The following is an 18,139-nucleotide window of genomic DNA, read 5'->3' on the forward strand; positions in this document are numbered from 1 at the left end:
GCCGTATCCCTCTAAACCCAAAACGTGCCTTTATGAGCAGAGGCATAGAATACAAGAACAGGGAGGTCATGCTGGAAATGCATAAAATGCTGGTTAGGGCACAACTGGAGCACCGCGTGCAGTTATGGTCATTAAATTATAGGAAGGATGTGACTGCACTGGAGAGGGTGCAGTGGAAGTTTGTCAGGATGCCGCTTGGACTGGAGGGTCTGAGCTGTAAGGAGAGTTTGGATAGGCTGGGGCTGCTTCCCTTGGAGCAGCAAAGGTTGAGGGTGGACCCGATAGAGGTGTATAAGATAATGAGGGGCACAGATAGGGTGGATAGGAACGCACTTTTTCCATTAGTCAATAACCAGGGGGCGTAGCTTTAAGGTGAGAGGTAGAAGGAGTTGAGAAACCTTTTCACCCAGACGGTTGTGGGACTCTGGAAATCACTGTCAGAAACTCTCGGAACATTTAAGAAGTATTTTGATATTGATTTACGCTGCCATAACCTCCAGGGTTCTGGACCAAGCGCTAGAAAGTGGGATTAGTGTAGTCAAATCTTTGACATGATGGGCTGAATGGCCTCCTTCCGTGCTGTAAACATTTACGACTCTGTGAGGCTCCGCGCAAGGGAATGTAATGGGATTACAAATCTGCCTCTAAGTGTTGTGGAAGACAATAAAATCTCACTGAAATACTGGATTAATTATACACTTACCATAACATTAATTATCAGACTGGAATCAACGGTGATTGCCTTTAACAGGAGTACTTTCTGATCATGGTCTGAGCTATAACGCAGCGTGTACAACTCCTGATTGGCATTCCAACCCGTGGGTAACAGCTCTTTCTTCTTCTCATCAGACGAGGCCTGCAAAGCAGAGGCACATCAATAAAACCTGTCAGACAGCCAAGATCGCAATTTAAAATATTAATTAAGGATAAAAATGTAACTTTCTCCTGCACCACATTGGTGCATTGAAGAGGGAAGCTGGTGAATAGCCGGATGAATCTGTCCCTGTTGCTCAGAAGGGAAGGGGGGAGAGGAGCAGAGCATTAGTAATTGGGGACTCGATAGTCAGGGGCGCAGATAGGAGATTTTGTGGGAGCGTGAGAGACTCACGTTTGGTATGTTGCCTCCCAGGTGCAAGGGTACGTGATGTCTCGGATCGTGTTTTCCGGGTCCTTAGGGGGAGGGGGAGCAGCCCCAAGTCGTGGTCCACATTGGCACTAACGACATAGGTAGGAAAGGGGACAAGGATGTCAGGCAGGCTTTCAGGGAGCTAGGATTGAAGCTCAGAACTAGAACAAACAGAGTTGTTATCTCTGGGTTGTTGCCCGTGCCACGTGATAGTGAGATGAGGAATAGGGAGAGAGAGCAATTAAACACGTGGCTACAGGGATGGTGCAGGCGGGAGGGATTCAGATTTCTGGATAACTGGGGCTCTTTCTGGGGAAGGTGGGACCTCTACAGACAGGATGGTCTACATCTGAACCTGAGGGGCACAAATATCCTGGGGGGGAGATTTGTTAGTGCTCTTTGGGGGGGGTTTAAACTAATGCAGCAGGGGCATGGGAACCTGGATTGTAGTTTTAGGGTACGGGAGAATGAGAGTATAGAGGTCAGGAGCACAGATTTGACGTCGCAGGAGGGGGCCAGTGTTCAGGTAGGTGGTTTGAAGTGTGTCTACTTCAATGCCAGGAGTATACGAAATAAGGTAGGGGAACTGGCAGCATGGGTTGGTACCTGGGACTTCGATGATGTGGCCATTTCGGAGACATGGATAGAGCAGGGACAGGAATGGATGTTGCAGGTTCCGGGGTTTAGGTGTTTTAGTAAGCTCAGAGAAGGAGGCAAAAGAGGGGGAGGTGTGGCGCTGCTAGTCAAGAGCAGTATTACGGTGGCGGAGAGGATGCTAGATGGGGACTCATCTTCCGAGGTAGTATGGGCTGAGGTTAGAAACAGGAAAGGAGAGGTCACCCTGTTGGGAGTTTTCTATAGGCTGCCAAATAGTTCTAGGGATGTAGAGGAAAGGATGGCGAGGATGATCCTGGATAAGAGCGAAAGTAACAGGGTAGTTATTATGGGAGACTTTAACTTTCCAAATATTGACTGGAAAAGATATAGTTCGAGTACATTAGATGGGTCGTTTTTTGTACAGTGTGTGCAGGAGGGTTTCCTGACACAATATGTTCACAGGCCAACAAGAGGCGAGGCCACGTTGGATTTGGTTTTGGGTAATGAACCAGGCCAGGTGTTGGATTTGGAGGTAGGAGAGCACTTTGGGGACAGTGACCACAATTCGGTGACGTTTACGTTAATGATGGAAAGGGATAAGTATACACCGCAGGGCAAGAGTTATAGCTGGGGGAAGGGCAATTATGATGTCATTAGACGCGACTTGGGGGGGATAGGTTGGAGAAGTAGGCTGCAAGTGTTGGGCACACTGGATAAGTGGAGCTTGTTCAAGGATCAGCTACTGCGTGTTCTTGATAAGTATGTACCGGTCAGGCAGGGAGGAAGGCGTAGAGCGAGGGAACCGTGGTTTACCAAGGAAGTGGAATCTCTTGTTAAGAGGAAGGAGGAGGCCTATGTGAAGATGAGGTGTGAAGTTTCAGTTGGGGCGATGGATAGTTACAAGGTAGCGAGGAAGGATCTAAAGAGAGAGCTAAGACGAGCAAGGAGGGGACATGAGAAGTATTTGGCAGGTAGGATCAAGGAAAACCCAAAAGCTTTCGAGAGGTATGTCAGGAATAAGCGAATGACTAGGGTAAGAGTAGGACCAGTCAAGGACAGGGATGGGAAGTTGTGTGTGGAGTCTGAAGAGATAGGCGAGATACTATTTTTCGTCAGTATTCACTCAGGAAAAAGATAATGTTGTGGAGGAGAATGCTGAGGCCCAGGCTATTAGAATAGATGGCATTGAGGTACGTAGGGAAGAGGTGTTGGCAATTCTGGACAGGCTGAAAATAGATAAGTCCCTGGGGCCTGATGGGATTTATCCTAGGATTCTCTGGGAGGCCAGGGAAGAGATTGCTCGACCTTTGGCTTTGATTTTTATGTCATCATTGGCTACAGGAATAGTGCCTGAGGACGGGAGGATAGCAAATGTGGTCCCTTTGTTCAAAAAGGGGAGCAGAGACAACCCTGGCAACTATAGACCGGTGAGCCTCACGTCTGTAGTGGGTAAAGTCTTGGAGGGGATTATAAGAGACAAGATTTATAATCATCTAGATAGGAATAATACGATCAGGGATAGTCGGCATGGCTTTGTGAAGGGTAGGTCATGCCTCACAAACCTTATCGAGTTCTTTGAGAAGGTGACTGAACAGGTAGACGAGGGTAGAGCAGTTGATGTGGTGTATAAGGATTTCAGTAAAGCGTTTGCTAAGGTTCCCCACGGTAGGCTATTGCAGAAAATACGGAGGCTGGGGATTGAGGGTGATTTAGAGATGTGGATCAGAAATTGGCTAGCTGAAAGAAGACAGAGGGTGGTGGTTGATGGGAAATGTTCAGAATGGAGTTCAGTTACAAGTGGCGTACCACAAGGATCTGTTCTGGGACCGTTGCTGTTTGTCATTTTTATCAATGACCTAGAGGAAGGCGCAGAAGGGTGGGTGAGTAAATTTGCAGACGACACTAAAGTCGGTGGTGTTGTCGACAGTGTGGAAGGATGTAGCAGGTTACAGAGGGACATAGATAAGCTGCAGAGCTGGGCTGAGAGGTGGCAAGTGGAGTTTAATGTAGAGAAGTGTGAGGTGATTCACTTTGGAAGGAATAACAGGAATGCGGAATATTTGGCTAATGGTAAAGTTCTTGGAAGTGTGGATGAGCAGAGGGATCTAGGTGTCCATGTACATAGATCCCTGAAAGCTGCCACCCAGGTTGATAGGGTTGTGAAGAAGGCCGATGGAGTGTTGGCCTTTATTGGTAGAGGGATTGAGTTCCGGAGTCAGGAGGTCATGTTGCAGCTGTACAAAACTCTGGTGCGGCCGCATTTGGAGTATTGCGTACAGTTCTGGTCACCGCATTATAGGAAGGACGTGGAGGCTTTGGAGCGGGTGCAGAGGAGATTTACCAGGATGTTGCCTGGTATGGAGGGAAAATCTTATGAGGAAAGGCTGATGGACTTGAGGTTGTTTTCGTTGGAGAGAAGAAGGTTAAGAGGAGACTTAATAGAGGCATACAAAATAATCAGGGGGTTGGATAGGGTGGACAGTGAGAGCCTTCTCCCGCGGATGGATATGGCTGGCACGAGGGGACATAACTTTAAACTGAGGGGTAATAGATAGAGGACAGAGGTCAGAGGTAGGTTCTTTACGCAGAGTGGTGAGGCCGTGGAATGCCCTACCTGCTACAGTAGTGAACTCGCCAACATTGAGGGCATTTAAAAGTTTATTGGATAAGCATATGGATGATAATGGCATAGTGTAGGTTAGAGGGCTTTTGTTTCGGTGCAACATCGTGGGCCGAAGGGCCTGTACTGCGCTGTATCGCTCTATGTTCTAATCCATGGAGGGGTTAGGAGTAGCAGGTTGTGTTGTTAGGTGGGATGAAAGGGAAACCCCAGTATAGACGAATTGGGCCTGTTTCTGAGCTGCAACATTCTAAGTTTGGAGTTGACGCGAAGCAGTTTTTTAGAAAATTACAAAACCTGACAGCACAGAACGAGAAGCCAGTGTTGATACTCCACATGAGTCTCTTCACACCCAGCCCTGATATCCCTCTAATCCCTTCGCCCTCATAGATGCTGTAAACTTCCCCTAAATACATTATTGTTCTCTGCTTCAACCATTTCATTTGGGAGCGTTCCACATTCTCAACACTCTGTGCGAAGAAATTCCTCCTATATTATTAATTGAACATGATACTGATGATTGTATATTTAAGACCTCTGGTGGAAAGATTGATTACGAGCTATGTGCCACTAGGCTGTACGGTCATAACCAAATACATTCTCTGTGCACACTTCAGTGGTCCACTGCCTTGGCTGTTGCTAAACCTTCTGAACTGGGGAAAGCAGGATCTACCTAAATTTGTCAGCTGCAACTCAGTTGGTAACACTCACATCCACGCTGCGATTACAGGCCCCAATCCTGAGAACTGAGCATGTCATCCAGCCTGACACTCCCCGAGGGAGTCCTGCATGTTAAACCAAAGTTCTGCCTCCCCTTTCAGGTAGACATAAAAGGCCCCATGGTATTACTTAAAGAACAGGAGCATTCCTCCTGATGTCCTGACCAATACTTATCCTTCAATCAGCATCACTAAAACAGATTTTTGACCACTTAACTTATTGCTGTTAGCGGGATTTTGCTGATAACAAATGATAACAACTACGCTTTGGAAGTACTTTATTGGCTGTGGTTTAGCATATTTTTTCTGACTATCTATGGAATGTGCTTTTTCAATTGAACACTTTGTTTTTAAGTGCTCCCTATGGTTTCAGGTGTCACTGGCAGCAGTGTCGAGAGAGATCCATCTTTAATTCCCGAGACTCCAGGACCAGTGGAGTCATCGTCATACAGCACAGAACAGTATGTTGGCCAACCAACCAGGGAGCAGATTACTCCGGATTTTTAATTGGTAATGGGTTGAAGGGTTATGGAGAATGGGCAGGAACGTGGAGTTGAGGCCAGGTTGGGATCAGCCACAATCACATTGAGGGTGTTAGGCTGGGAGGCTAAATTGCCGACTCCCACTCCTAGGTCATGTGTTCGAGGGAGGAGATGCTCTGGCTGATTTCGCAATCCAGCTCTTGGCCTGTAACATTGTAGGTAGCAGATGAGGAACATATCAGCCATGATCGAGTCTGCTCCGCCATTCTATGGGCCGAATGGCATAATTCTGCTCCTATATCTTATGAACTTACAGAAGGTTCTATAGTCAAATTTGCAGACAACACAAAAATAGGCGGGAGAGTAAGTTGCAAGGGGGAAGTAAGAACCGTACAGATATACATAGATAGGTCAGGAGAGTGGGCCAAAATTTGGCAGATGGAGTTTAACGTGGATGAGTGTGAGGTCATCCATTTTGGTCAGAAGAACTGGGAAGGCAACTTATTATCAAAATGGGGGGAGACTTTGGGGTGATCCGTTGCAGGGGGATCTTGGTGTCCTCGTTCATGAGTCATAGAAACCTAGCATGCAAGTACAGCAGACAAAGAAAGCAAAAAGTTGGCATTTATAGCAAAAGGAATTTAGTATAAAGGTAAGGAAGTGTTGTTGTAACTATACAAGGCATCAGTGAGGCCGCACCTGGAGTACTGTGCACAGTTTTGGTCCCCGTATTTGAGGAAAGATGTTGTGGTATTGGAGGCAGTTCAGAGAAGGTTCACTAGGTTGATTCCAGAGATGAGGGGTTTGTCGTATGAAGCGAGATTGAACAATTTAGGCCTACACTGTCGAGTCTAGAAGAATGAGAGATCTATTTGAGATATACATGATAAAAGGTGTGGATAAAGTAGACATGGAGCGGATGCTTCCTCTTGTGGGGCTTTTTAGAACAATAGGTCATAGCAGAAGAGGTAGCAAACTTAAAACGGAGTTGAGGAGACACTGCTTCTCCCAAACGGTTGTGTATCTGTGGAATTCACTACCCCAGAGTGCAGTGGGTGCTGGGACTGTTAGTAAATTTGAGGAGTAAGACAGATTTTTAATTGGTAATAAGTTGAAGGGTTATGGAGAACGGGCAGGATGGTGGGGTTAAGGCTAGGATGAGATCAGCCATGATCGAATGACGGAGCAGAATTGATGGGCCAAATGGTCTAATTCTGCTCATATATCTTAGGAACTTATGACTTCTCTGCCTGCTCGACTGACCAAGCTTTCCAACTATGTTTGATTGAACTTCACTCCCAACTGTACAGCTACGCTGTGTCCCATTCCCCTTACAAATTAGTCATTTGAAAGACATGCATTTTATATACAAACATAGAAAATAGGAGGCCATTCGGTCCTTCGAGCCTGCTCCGCCATTCAATATGATCATGGCTGATCATCAATACCTTGATCCCGCCACCCCCACTTATCTCTTTAGCCCCAAGAGCTATATCTATAACACTTTACACAACATCCCTCAGCATTTTAATCAATGAAGTCCTTTTACAATGTGGGAAATGCAGCAGCCAATCTGCACATAAAAGTTCACACAAACAGCAATGAAATTTGTCTGTTATTCTGAGCATTGTTGTGGATTTTTTTCAACCATATTAAAGGTGCTTTATAAACAGAAACTGGATAGCTTGGCTTGAAGACTCTTCAGTGAGGAGGGGTGGCAAGGTTACCTGCTGAAGATCAACCTTGCCTTGTGTGGGGTTGAGGTGATTTGCACTGAAGAGGGGGAAGAATTTTACATCCTTCCCAACCATGCACTGAGTGGGACCGAGAAACGTAAGAGCGGGCAGTGGGGGCAGGGGAAGCGGGTGGGGGGGCAGGGGAAGCGGGTGGGGGGGCAGGAGAAGCGGGTGAGGGGGGCAGGGGAAGCGAGTGGGGGGCAGGGGAAGCGGGAGCGGGCAGGAGGAGCGGGCAGGAGGAAAGGGCAGGGGGGCAGGCAGGACATGCAGGCGTAGCCAGCCGGCGGGGCAGCGGGATCAGGCGGGAGGGCAGGGGCAGCTGGCGGGGGGGCAGGGGGAGCTGACGGGGGGGGGGGGGGGCAAGGGGGAGCTGGTGGGGGGGCAGGGGGAGCTGGTGGGGGGGCAGGGGGAGCTGGCGGGGGGGGCAGGGGGAGGTGGCGGGGGCGCAGGGGGAGCTGGCGGGGCGCAGGGGGAGCTGGCGGGGGCGCAGGGGGAGCTGGCAGAGGGCAGGCGGAGCTGGCGGGGGGGCAGGCGGAGCTGGCGGGGGGGCAGGCGGAGCTGGCGGGGGGCGCAGGGGGAACTGGCGGGGGGCAGGCGGAGCTGGCGGGGGGGCAGGGGGAGAGGGTGGTGGGGCAGGGGGAGAGGGTGGTGGGGCGGGGGAGAGGGTGGTGGGGCAGGGGGAGAGGGTGGTGGGGCAGGGGGAGAGGGTGGTGGGGCAGGGGGAGAGGGTGGTGGGGCAGGGGGAGAGGGCGGGGAAGGCAGGGGGAGAGGGCGGGGAAGGCAGGGGGAGAGGGCGGGGAGGGCAGGGGGAGAGGGCGGGGAGGGGGAGAGGGTGGGGGGAGAGGGCGGGGAGGGCGGGGGAGAGGGCGGGGAGGGCGGGGGGAGAGGGCGGGGAGGGCGGGGGGAGAGGGCGGGGAGGGCGGGGAGGGCGGGGGGAGAGGGCGGGGAGGGCGGGGGGAGAGGGCGGGGGGGGGCAGGGGAGAGGGCGGGGAGGGCAGGGGGAGAGGGCGGGGAGGGCAGGGGGAGAGGGCGGGGAGGGCAGGGGGAGAGGGCGGGGAGGGCAGGGGGAGAGGGCGGGGAGGGCAGGGGAGAGGGCGGGGTGGGCAGGGGGAGAGGGCGGGGAGGGCGGGGGAGGGCAGGGGGAGAGGGCGGGGAGGGCAGGGGGAGAGGGCGGGGAGGGCAGGGGGAGAGGGCGGGGAGGGCAGCGGGAGGGCGGGGAGGGCAGGGGGAGGGCGGGGAGGGCAGGAGGAGGGGTAGGGCAGGAGGAGGGGTAGGGCAGGAGGAGGGGGAGGGCAGGAGGAGGGGGAGGGCAGGAGGAGGGGGAGGGCAGGAGGAGGGGGAGGGCAGGAGGAGGGGGAGGGCAGGAGGAGGGGGAGGGCAGGAGGAGGGGGAGGGCAGGAGGAGGGCAGGAGGAGGGGGGGTGCGGGCCGGGGGAACAGGTGGGGGGCAGGGGGAGCGGGCAGGGGAGGGGTCACGGGCAGGTGGGGGCAGGGGGAGGGGGTGGTGGGGCAGGGGGAGAGGGTGGTGGGGCAGGGGGAGAGGGTGGTGGGGCAGGGGGAGAGGGTGGTGGGGCAGGGGGAGAGGGTGGTGGGGCAGGGGGAGAGGGTGGTGGGGCAGGGGGAGAGGGTGGTGGGGCAGGGGGAGAGGGTGGTGGGGCAGGGGGAGAGGGTGGTGGGGCAGGGGGAGAGGGTGGTGGGGCAGGGGGAGAGGGTGGTGGGGCAGGGGGAGAGGGTGGTGGGGCAGGGGGAGAGGGTGGTGGGGCAGAGGGTGGTGGGGCAGGGGGAGAGGGCAGGAGGAGGGGGTGGGGCAGGAGGAGGGGGGTGTGCGGGCCGGGGGAACAGGCGGGGGGCAGGGGGAGCTGGCGGGGGGGCAGGGGGAGAGGGTGGTGGGGCAGGGGGAGAGGGTGGTGGGGCAGGGGGAGAGGGTGGTGGGGCAGGGGGAGAGGGTGGTGGGGCAGGGGGAGAGGGCGGGGAAGGCGGGGGAGAGGGCGGGGAGGGCAGGGGGAGATGGCGGGGAGGGGGAGAGGGTGGGGGGAGAGGGCGGGGAGGGCGGGGGGAGAGGGCGGGGAGGGCGGGGGGAGAGGGCGGGGAGGGCGGGGGGAGAGGGCGGGGAGGGCGGGGGGAGAGGGCGGGGAGGGCGGGGGGAGAGGGCGGGGGGAGAGGGCGGGGAGGGCAGGGGGAGAGGGCGGGGAGGGCAGGGGAGAGGGCGGGGTGGGCAGGGGGAGAGGGCGGGGAGGGCAGGGGGAGAGGGCGGGGAGGGCAGGGGAGAGGGCGGGGAGGGCAGGGGGAGAGGGCGGGGAGGGCAGGGGGAGAGGGCGGGGAGGGCAGGGGGAGAGGGCGGGGAGGGCAGGGGGAGAGGGCGGGGAGGGCAGGGGGAGAGGGCGGGGAGGGCAGGGGGAGAGGGCGGGGAGGGCAGGGGGAGAGGGCGGGGAGGGCAGGGGGAGAGGGCGGGGAGGGCAGGGGGAGAGGGCGGGGAGGGCAGGGGGAGAGGGCGGGGAGGGCAGGGGGAGAGGGCGGGGAGGGCAGGGGAGAGGGCGGGGAGGGCAGGGGAGAGGGCGGGGAGGGCAGGGGGAGAGGGCGGGGAGGGCAGTGGGAGAGGGCGGGGAGGGCAGGGGGAGAGGGCGGGGAGGGCAGGGGGAGAGGGCGGGGAGGGCAGGGGGAGAGGGCGGGGAGGGCAGGGGGAGAGGGCGGGGAGGGCAGGGGGAGAGGGCGGGGAGGGCAGGGGGAGAGGGCGGGGAGGGCAGGGGGAGAGGGCGGGGAGGGCAGGGGGAGAGGGCGGGGAGGGCAGGGGGAGAGGGCGGGGAGGGCAGGGGGAGAGGGCAGGGGGAGAGGGCGGGGAGGGCAGGGGAAGAGGGCGGGGAGGGCAGGGGAAGAGGGCGGGGAGGGCAGGGGGAGAGGGCGGGGAGGGCAGGGGGAGAGGGCGGGGAGGGCAGGGGGAGAGGGCGGGGAGGGCAGGGGAAGAGGGCGGGGAGGGCAGGGGGAGAGGGCGGGGAGGGCAGGGGGAGAGGGCGGGGAGGGCAGGGGGAGAGGGCGGGGAGGGCAGGGGGAGAGGGCGGGGAGGGCAGGGGGAGAGGGCGGGGAGGGCAGGGGGAGAGGGCGGGGAGGGCAGGGGGAGAGGGCGGGGAGGGCAGGGGGAGAGGGCGGGGAGGGCAGGGGGAGAGGGCGGGGAGGGCAGGGGGAGAGGGCGGGGAGGGCAGGGGGAGAGGGCGGGGAGGGCAGGGGGAGAGGGCGGGGAGGGCAGGGGGAGAGGGCGGGGAGGGCAGGGGGAGAGGGCGGGGAGGGCAGGGGGAGAGGGCGGGGAGGGCAGGGGGAGAGGGCGGGGAGGGCAGGGGGAGAGGGCGGGGAGGGCAGGGGGAGAGGGCGGGGAGGGCAGGGGGAGAGGGCGGGGAGGGCAGGGGGAGAGGGCGGGGAGGGCAGGGGGAGAGGGCGGGGAGGGCAGGGGGAGAGGGCGGGGAGGGCAGGGGGAGAGGGCGGGGAGGGCAGGGGGAGAGGGCGGGGAGGGCAGGGGGAGAGGGCGGGGAGGGCAGGGGGAGAGGGCGGGGAGGGCAGGGGGAGAGGGCGGGGAGGGCAGGGGGAGAGGGCGGGGAGGGCAGGGGGAGAGGGCGGGGAGGGCAGGGGGAGAGGGCGGGGAGGGCAGGGGGAGAGGGCGGGGAGGGCAGGGGGAGAGGGCGGGGAGGGCAGGGGGAGAGGGCGGGGAGGGCAGGGGGAGAGGGCGGGGAGGGCAGGGGGAGAGGGCGGGGAGGGCAGGGGGAGAGGGCGGGGAGGGCAGGGGGAGAGGGCGGGGAGGGCAGGGGGAGAGGGCGGGGAGGGCAGGGGGAGAGGGCGGGGAGGGCAGGGGGAGAGGGCGGGGAGGGCAGGGGGAGAGGGCGGGGAGGGCAGGGGGAGAGGGCGGGGAGGGCAGGGGGAGAGGGCGGGGAGGGCAGGGGGAGAGGGCGGGGAGGGCAGGGGGAGAGGGCGGGGAGGGCAGGGGGAGAGGGCGGGGAGGGCAGGGGGAGAGGGCGGGGAGGGCAGGGGGAGAGGGCGGGGAGGGCAGGGGGAGAGGGCGGGGAGGGCAGGGGGAGAGGGCGGGGAGGGCAGGGGGAGAGGGCGGGGAGGGCAGGGGGAGAGGGCGGGGAGGGCAGGGGGAGAGGGCGGGGAGGGCAGGGGGAGAGGGCGGGGAGGGCAGCGGGAGGGCAGGGGGAGGGCGGGGAGGGCAGGAGGAGGGGTAGGGCAGGAGGAGGGGTAGGGCAGGAGGGCAGGAGGAGGGGGAGGGCAGGAGGAGGGGGAGGGCAGGAGGAGGGGGAGGGCAGGAGGAGGGGGGGTGCGGGCCGGGGGAACAGGTGGGGGGCAGGGGGAGCGGGCAGGGGAGGGGTCACGGGCAGGTGGGGGCAGGGGGAGGGGGTGGTGGGGCAGGGGGAGAGGGTGGTGGGGCAGGGGGAGAGGGTGGTGGGGCAGGGGGAGAGGGTGGTGGGGCAGGGGGAGAGGGTGGTGGGGCAGGGGGAGAGGGTGGTGGGGCAGGGGGAGAGGGTGGTGGGGCAGGGGGAGAGGGTGGTGGGGCAGGGGGAGAGGGTGGTGGGGCAGGGGGAGAGGGTGGTGGGGCAGGGGGAGAGGGTGGTGGGGCAGGGGGAGAGGGTGGTGGGGCAGGGGGAGAGGGTGGTGGGGCAGGGGGAGAGGGTGGTGGGGCAGAGGGTGGTGGGGCAGAGGGTGGTGGGGCAGGGGGAGAGGGCAGGAGGAGGGGGTAGGGCAGGAGGAGGGGGGTGTGCGGGCCGGGGGAACAGGCGGGGGGCAGGGGGAGCGGGCAGGGGGAGCGGGCAGGGGAGGGGTCGCGGGCAGGTGGGGGAAGGGGGAGGGGCTAGATGGTGGAAGGGTGAGGGGCTAGGTGAGGGCAGGGGAGTGGGTAGAGGGCAGGTCGGGGGAGGGGAAGTGGTGGCAGGGGGAGGGGGCAGTGGTGGCAGGGGGAGGGGGCAGTGGTGGCAGGTGGAGGGGCCCGTGGTGGCAGGGGGAGGGGGCCGTGGTGGCAGGGGGAGGGGGCCGTGGTGGCAGGGGGAGGGGGCCGTGGTGGCAGGGGGCGGGGGCCGTGGTGGCAGGGGGCCGTGGTGGCAGGGGGAGGGGGCCGTGGTGGCAGGGGGAGGGGGCCGTGGGGGCAGGGGGAGGGGCCGTGGGGGCAGGGGGAGGGGCCGTGGGGGCAGGGGGAGGGGCCGTGGTGGCAGGGGGAGGGGGCAGTGGTGGCAGGGGGAGGGGGCAGTGGTGGCAGGGGGAGGGGGCAGTGGTGGCAGGGGAGGGGGCAGTGGTGGCAGGGGAGGGGGCAGTGGTGGCAGGGGAGGGGGCAGTGGTGGCAGGGGAGGGGGCAGTGGTGGCAGGGGAGGGGGCAGTGGTGGCAGGGGGAGGGGGCAGTGGTGGCAGGGGAGGGGGCAGTGGTGGCAGGGGGAAGGGGCAGTGGTGGCAGGGGGAGGGGGCAGTGGTGGCAGGGGGAGGGGGCAGTGGTGGCAGGGGGAGGGGGCAGTGGTGGCAGGGGGAGGGGGCAATGGTGGCAGGGGGAGGGGGCAGTGGTGGCAGGGGGGCAGTGGTGGCAGGGGGGAGGGGGCAGTGGTGCCAGGGGGAGGGGGCAGTGCTGGCAGGGGGGAGGGGGCAGTGGTGGCAGGGGGGAGTGGGCAGTGGTGGCAGGGGGGAGGGGGCAGTGGTGGCAGGGGGAGGGGGCAGTGGTGGCAGGGGGGAGGGGGCAGTGGTGGCAGGGGAGAGGGGGCAGTGGTGGCAGGGGGCAGTGGTGGCAGGGGGGAGGGGGCAGTGGTGGCAGGGGAGGGGGCAGTGGTGGCAGGGGGTAGGGGGCAGTGGTGGCAGGGGGGAGGGGGCAGTGGTGGCTGGGGGGAGGGGGCAGTGGTGGCAGGGGGCAGTGGTGGCAGGGGGGAGCGGTGGCAGGGAGGAGGGGGCAGTGGTGGCAGGGGGAGGGGTGGCAGGGGGAGGGGGCAATGGTGGCAGGGGGAGGGGGCAATGGTGGCGGGGGAGGGGGCAGTGGTGGCAGGGGGAGAGGGTGGTGGGGCAGGGGGAGAGGGTGGTGGGGCAGGGGGAGAGGGTGGTGGGGCAGGGGGAGAGGGTGGTGGGGCAGGGGGAGAGGGTGGTGGGGCAGGGGGAGAGGGTGGTGGGGCAGGGGAGAGGGTGGTGGGGCAGGGGGAGAGGGTGGTGGGGCAGGGGGAGAGGGTGGTGGGGCAGAGGGTGGTGGGGCAGGGGGAGAGGGCAGGAGGAGGGGGTAGGGCAGGAGGAGGGGGGGGTGCGGGCCGGGGGAACAGGCGGGGGGGCAGGGGGAGCGGGCAGGGGAGGGGTCGTGGGCAGGTGGGGGAGGGGCTAGATGGTGGAAGGGGGAGGGGCTAGGTGAGGGCAGGGGAGTGGGTAGAGGGCAGGTCGGGGGAGGGGAAGTGGTGGCAGGGGGAGGGGGCAGTGGTGGCAGGGGGAGGGGGCAGTGGTGGCAGGGGGAGGGGGCAGTGGTGGCAGGGGGAGGGGGCCGTGGTGGCAGGGGGAGGGGGCCGTGGTGGCAGGGGGAGGGGGCCGTGGTGGCAGGGGGAGGGGGCCGTGGTGGCAGGGGGAGGGGGCAGTGGTGGCAGGGGGAGGGGGCAGTGGTGGCAGGGGGAGGGGGCAGTGGTGGCAGGGGGAGGGGCAGTGGTGGCAGGGGATGGGGCAGTGGTGGCAGGGGGAGGGGGCAGTGGTGGCAGGGGGAGGGGGCAGTGGTGGCAGGGGAGGGGGCAGTGGTGGCAGGGGAGGGGGCAGTGGTGGCAGGGGGAGGGGGCAGTGGTGGCAGGGGGAGGGGGCAGTGGTGGCAGGGGGAGGGGGCAGTGGTGGCAGGGGGAGGGGGCAGTGGGAAGGGGCAGTGGTGGCAGGGGGAGGGGGCAGTGGTGGCAGGGGGAGGGGGCAGTGGTGGCAGGTGGAGGGGGCAGTGGTGGCAGGGGGAGGGGGCAGTGGTGGCAGGGGGAGGGGGCAGTGGTGGCAGGGGGAGGGGGCAGTGGTGGCAGGGGGAGGGGGCAGTGTTGGCAGGGGGAGGGGGCAGTGTTGGCAGGGGGAGGGGGCAGTAGTGGCAGGGGGCAGTGGTGGCAGGGGGCAGTGGTGGCAGGGGGAGGGGCCAGTGGTAGCAGGGGGAGGGGGCAGTGGTGGCAGGGGGAGGGGGCAGTGGTGGCAGGGGGAGGGGGCAGTGGTGGCAGGGGAGGGGGCAGTGGTGGCAGGGAGAGGGGGCAGTGGTGGCAGGGGGGAGGGGGCAGTGGTGGCAGGGGGGAGGGGGCAGTGGTGGCAGGGGGGAGGGGGCAGTGGTGGCAGGGGGGAGGGGGCAGTGGTGGCAGGGTGGAGGGGGCAGTGGTGGCAGGGGGGAGGGGGCAGTGGTGGCAGGGGAGAGGGGGCAGTGGTGGCAGGGGAGAGGGGGCAGTGGTGGCAGGGGAGAGGGGGCAGTGGTGGCAGGGGGGAGGGGGCAGTGGTGGCAGGGGGCAGTGGTGGCAGGGGGGAGGGGGCAGTGGTAGCAGGGGGGAGGGGGCAGTGGTGGCAGGGGGGAGGGGGCAGTGGTGGCAGGGGGAGTGGTGGCAGGGGGGAGGGGGCAATGGTGGCAGGGGGGAGGGGGCAGTGGTGGCAGGGGGGAGGGGGCAATGGTGGCAGGGGGGAGGGGGCAATGGTGGCAGGGGGAGGGGGCAATGGTGGCAGGGGCAATGGTGGCAGGGGGGAGGGGGCAGTGGGGGGAGGGGGCAGTGGTGGCAGGGGGAGGGGGCAGTGGGCAGTGGTGGCAGGGGGGAGGGGGGCAGTGGTGGCAGGGGCAGTGGTGGCGGGGGGAGGGGGCAGTGGTGGCAGGGGGAGGGGGCAGTGGTGGCAGGGGGCAGTGGTGGCAGGGGGGAGGGGGCAGTGGTGGCAGGGGGAGGGGGCAGGGGGGAGGGGGCAGTGGTGGCAGGGGGGAGGGGGCAGTGGTGGCAGGGGGGAGGGGGCAGTGGTGGCAGGGGGGAGGGGGCAGTGGTGGCAGGGGGGAGGGGGCAGTGGTGGCAGGGGGGAGGGGGCAATGGTGGCAGGGGGCAATGGTGGCAGGGGGAGGGGGCAATGGTGGCAGGGGGAAGGGGGCAATGGTGGCAGGGGGGAGGGGGCAGTGGTGGCAGGGGGGCGGGGGCAGTGGTGGCAGGGGGGCGGGGGCAGTGGTGGCAGGGGGGCGGGGGCAGTGGTGGCAGGGGGGAGGGGGCAGTGGGCAGTGGTGGCATGGGGGAGGGGGCAGTGGTGGCAGGGGCAGTGGTGGCAGGGGGGAGGGGGCAGTGGTGGCAGGGGGAGGGGGCAGTGGTGGCAGGGGGCAGTGGTGGCAGGGGGAGGGGGCAGTGGTGGCAGGGGGAGGGGGCAGTGGTGGCGGGGGCAGTGGTGGCAGGGGGAGGGGGCAGTGGTGGCAGGGGGGAGGGGGCAGTGGTGGCAGGGGGAGGGGGCAGTGGTGGCAGGGGCAGTGGTGGCAGGGGGGAGGGGGCAGTGGTGGCAGGGGGAGATGGGGCAGTGGTGGCAGGGGGGAGGGGGGAGGGGGCAGTGGTGGCAGGGGGGCCGTGGTGGCAGGGGGGTGGGGGGAGGTGCGGGCAGGGGGGAGGTGCGGGCAGGGGGCAGGTGACTATGGGCCCCGCTCTCTCATCCGAGGGACAGACCTGCGCTGCCCCGTGCGGGCTGCAGTCTGCCCTCACTCCCTCCCTTTCACTTTCGCTCCCTCCTGCCGGGGGGGGCAGAGAGCCGCGGCCTCCTCCTCCAGGCCTCGGGCCTCGCGCTCACCTGGTCCCCGGTCCCCAGGCACTTGAATCCGGCCCGGACCAGCTCCCAGTGGATGAAGCAGAGCAGAGCGTCCTGGGGGGAGAGCACGTCCCGGGCCACCGAGTGGTAGAGTAGCTCCAGGCCCGCCATGATGCGGGGGCGCGCGGGGCGGGAGCAGGGCGGGAGCGAGCCGCGCGGGCGGGAGCGAGCCGCGGGCGGGGGCGCGCCGGTCACCACAGCAACAGGCGGGCGGGGGCGCGCCGGTCACCACAGCAACAGGCGGGCGGGGGCGCGCCGGTCACCACAGCAACAGGCGGGCGGGGGCGCGCCGGTCACCACAGCAACAGGCGGGCAGCGCAGGCCCAGCGCCTCAGGGTGGCGGTTAATGGCTGCACGTTGTGGCTCCAGTCAGCGCGACAGGGCCAAATACGTTCACAAAGAGGGCGCCAGAGCTGAGAGTTATCACCCAGAGGTTGATTACTCCAGTGGAGGAAGACTCAGGTAAAGTGATTCTGAAATGGTGAGTGGGTTGACAACACTCTTCAAAAAAACAGGACTCGAATCAATTCATCAAGAATTAAAATGTCATTGCTGGGGGTGGTGCCCACTGGGCGCGGAGGGCCTGAAGTGTGGGGGTGGACACCGCGTGCCAAATAAATCGGGCCGGAGGCCGGTATGGGAGTCGAACCCGCGCTGCTGGCCTTGTTCTGCACCACAAACCAGCTGTCTAGCCCACTGAGCTAGACCAGCCCTAGTAGCCACCTTGGCCCGGCCCAGGAGCAGGGCCTGCTCCCTTCCCGCCCCTCTCCGCACTGGGTGACCGAAGATGAGGAGCGTTGGGGCTGAAGTGCAGCCAAGGGTGGAGGAGCAGCCCCTTCAAATGGCTGAAGAGGGGCTTCAACGGTGGGCAATCTATTTAAACATGGAACACCGACTCCCCTTGGCCACAGAAAAGATATACCGTCTGTGAACCACATGCAACACCCTCCACTTGAGGTCCTCGATGGAAAATGGGAGGACTCCCATGTAGAGAACCCTCCACTGGGAGTAGAACGGAGTTGCGAAGGCGTGTCCTGATGATGGAGGAAGGCAAGGAGTTGCTCTGAATGGAAAGGCACAGAGGGAATTTCCTTGAGACAGATCATGCAGTGATACCTTTACACCCCTTTTCCAATGGTGTGTCTTGGTGCTGTGTTTCTTCCGCCAGATGCACGGCCTCAACGATTGGAGTGCACGACCTGCACTCCACAATATTCCCCCATTTTACTTGCAGCTTATTTTTTTACTTGAGGCAGTGCATCTATCTGCCTGCGTGTCGCCATTGGCCTTCTGAATATTTGCATCATTGGCAGCCATTTCCATGCTCTGAGAAATTTCTAGGGCCTTCTTAAAAGTAAGTGTGGCTTCTCCCAGCAAACACCACTGAATACTGTCCTTGTTAATGCCACAAATTAGTCTGTCTTGAAGTATGTCTTCCAAATATTATGGAGTGCTTTAGGTGTGGAGGGTCACACCACACAATCATTGTATGTTTATCAACGCTTTTTGTCACCAGTGCAACAAGTAGGGGAATTTATTGAAGAGGTGCAGGAGTGGTAAGAGAAAGTCGAAGGCTGAACAGGGAACTTCAAATGTAAGAAAGCCTCAGCCAATGGCACAATCGTTTGGAAAGCTGAGACTGAGTGAATGGGGACATGCATGACAGATGCAGTATAATGTGGATAAATGTGAGGTTGTCTGCTTTGGTAGCAAAAATAGGAAGGCAGATTATTACTTGAATGGGTGTAAATTGAGAGAGGTGTCCTCATGCATCAGTCGCTGAAAGTAAGCGCGCAGGTACAGCAGACAGTAAAGAAGGCAAATGGTATGTTGGCCTTCATATCAAGAGGCAGTTAAATTGTTTGTAGATCCTCAGGCTGCTCCTCACTCTTTCAAACCGAAGACTGCCCCACACCATTAACGGCAAGTGGAGGAGGAGTTGGAGGGACTGCAAAGGCTAGGAATCATTCAGTTTTCACATTGGGCAGGTCCAATTATTTCTGTTCTTAAAAGTGATGGTACAGTGCATATGTGCAGATTACAAGCTAACCATTAATCAGGTTTCCAAACTGGACGTTAAACCCGTTGCCGAGGGTAGAAGATCTGTTT

At 62.6% G+C, this 18,139-nt stretch overlaps 1 protein-coding gene across 1 annotated transcript in view; it reads right to left on the minus strand.

Moving 5' to 3' along the window:
* psmf1 (proteasome inhibitor subunit 1) overlaps positions 1–16,174 on the minus strand; it is a 140,379-nt gene extending 124,205 nt beyond the window's left edge. The window contains exons 1-2 of the mRNA XM_072515302.1: positions 16,013–16,174; positions 704–856 (exon numbers count right to left, since the gene is read on the minus strand). Coding sequence (XP_072371403.1) covers positions 704–856; positions 16,013–16,141 — 282 coding nt within the window. The 5' untranslated portion in view covers positions 16,142–16,174. The remainder of the gene's footprint in view (positions 1–703; positions 857–16,012) is intronic.
* Between the last annotated feature and the right edge of the window lie 1,965 nt (positions 16,175–18,139).

The sequence above is a fragment of the Scyliorhinus torazame genome, chromosome 8 (genome assembly GCF_047496885.1).
Source record: "Scyliorhinus torazame isolate Kashiwa2021f chromosome 8, sScyTor2.1, whole genome shotgun sequence".
NCBI lineage: Eukaryota > Metazoa > Chordata > Chondrichthyes > Carcharhiniformes > Scyliorhinidae > Scyliorhinus > Scyliorhinus torazame.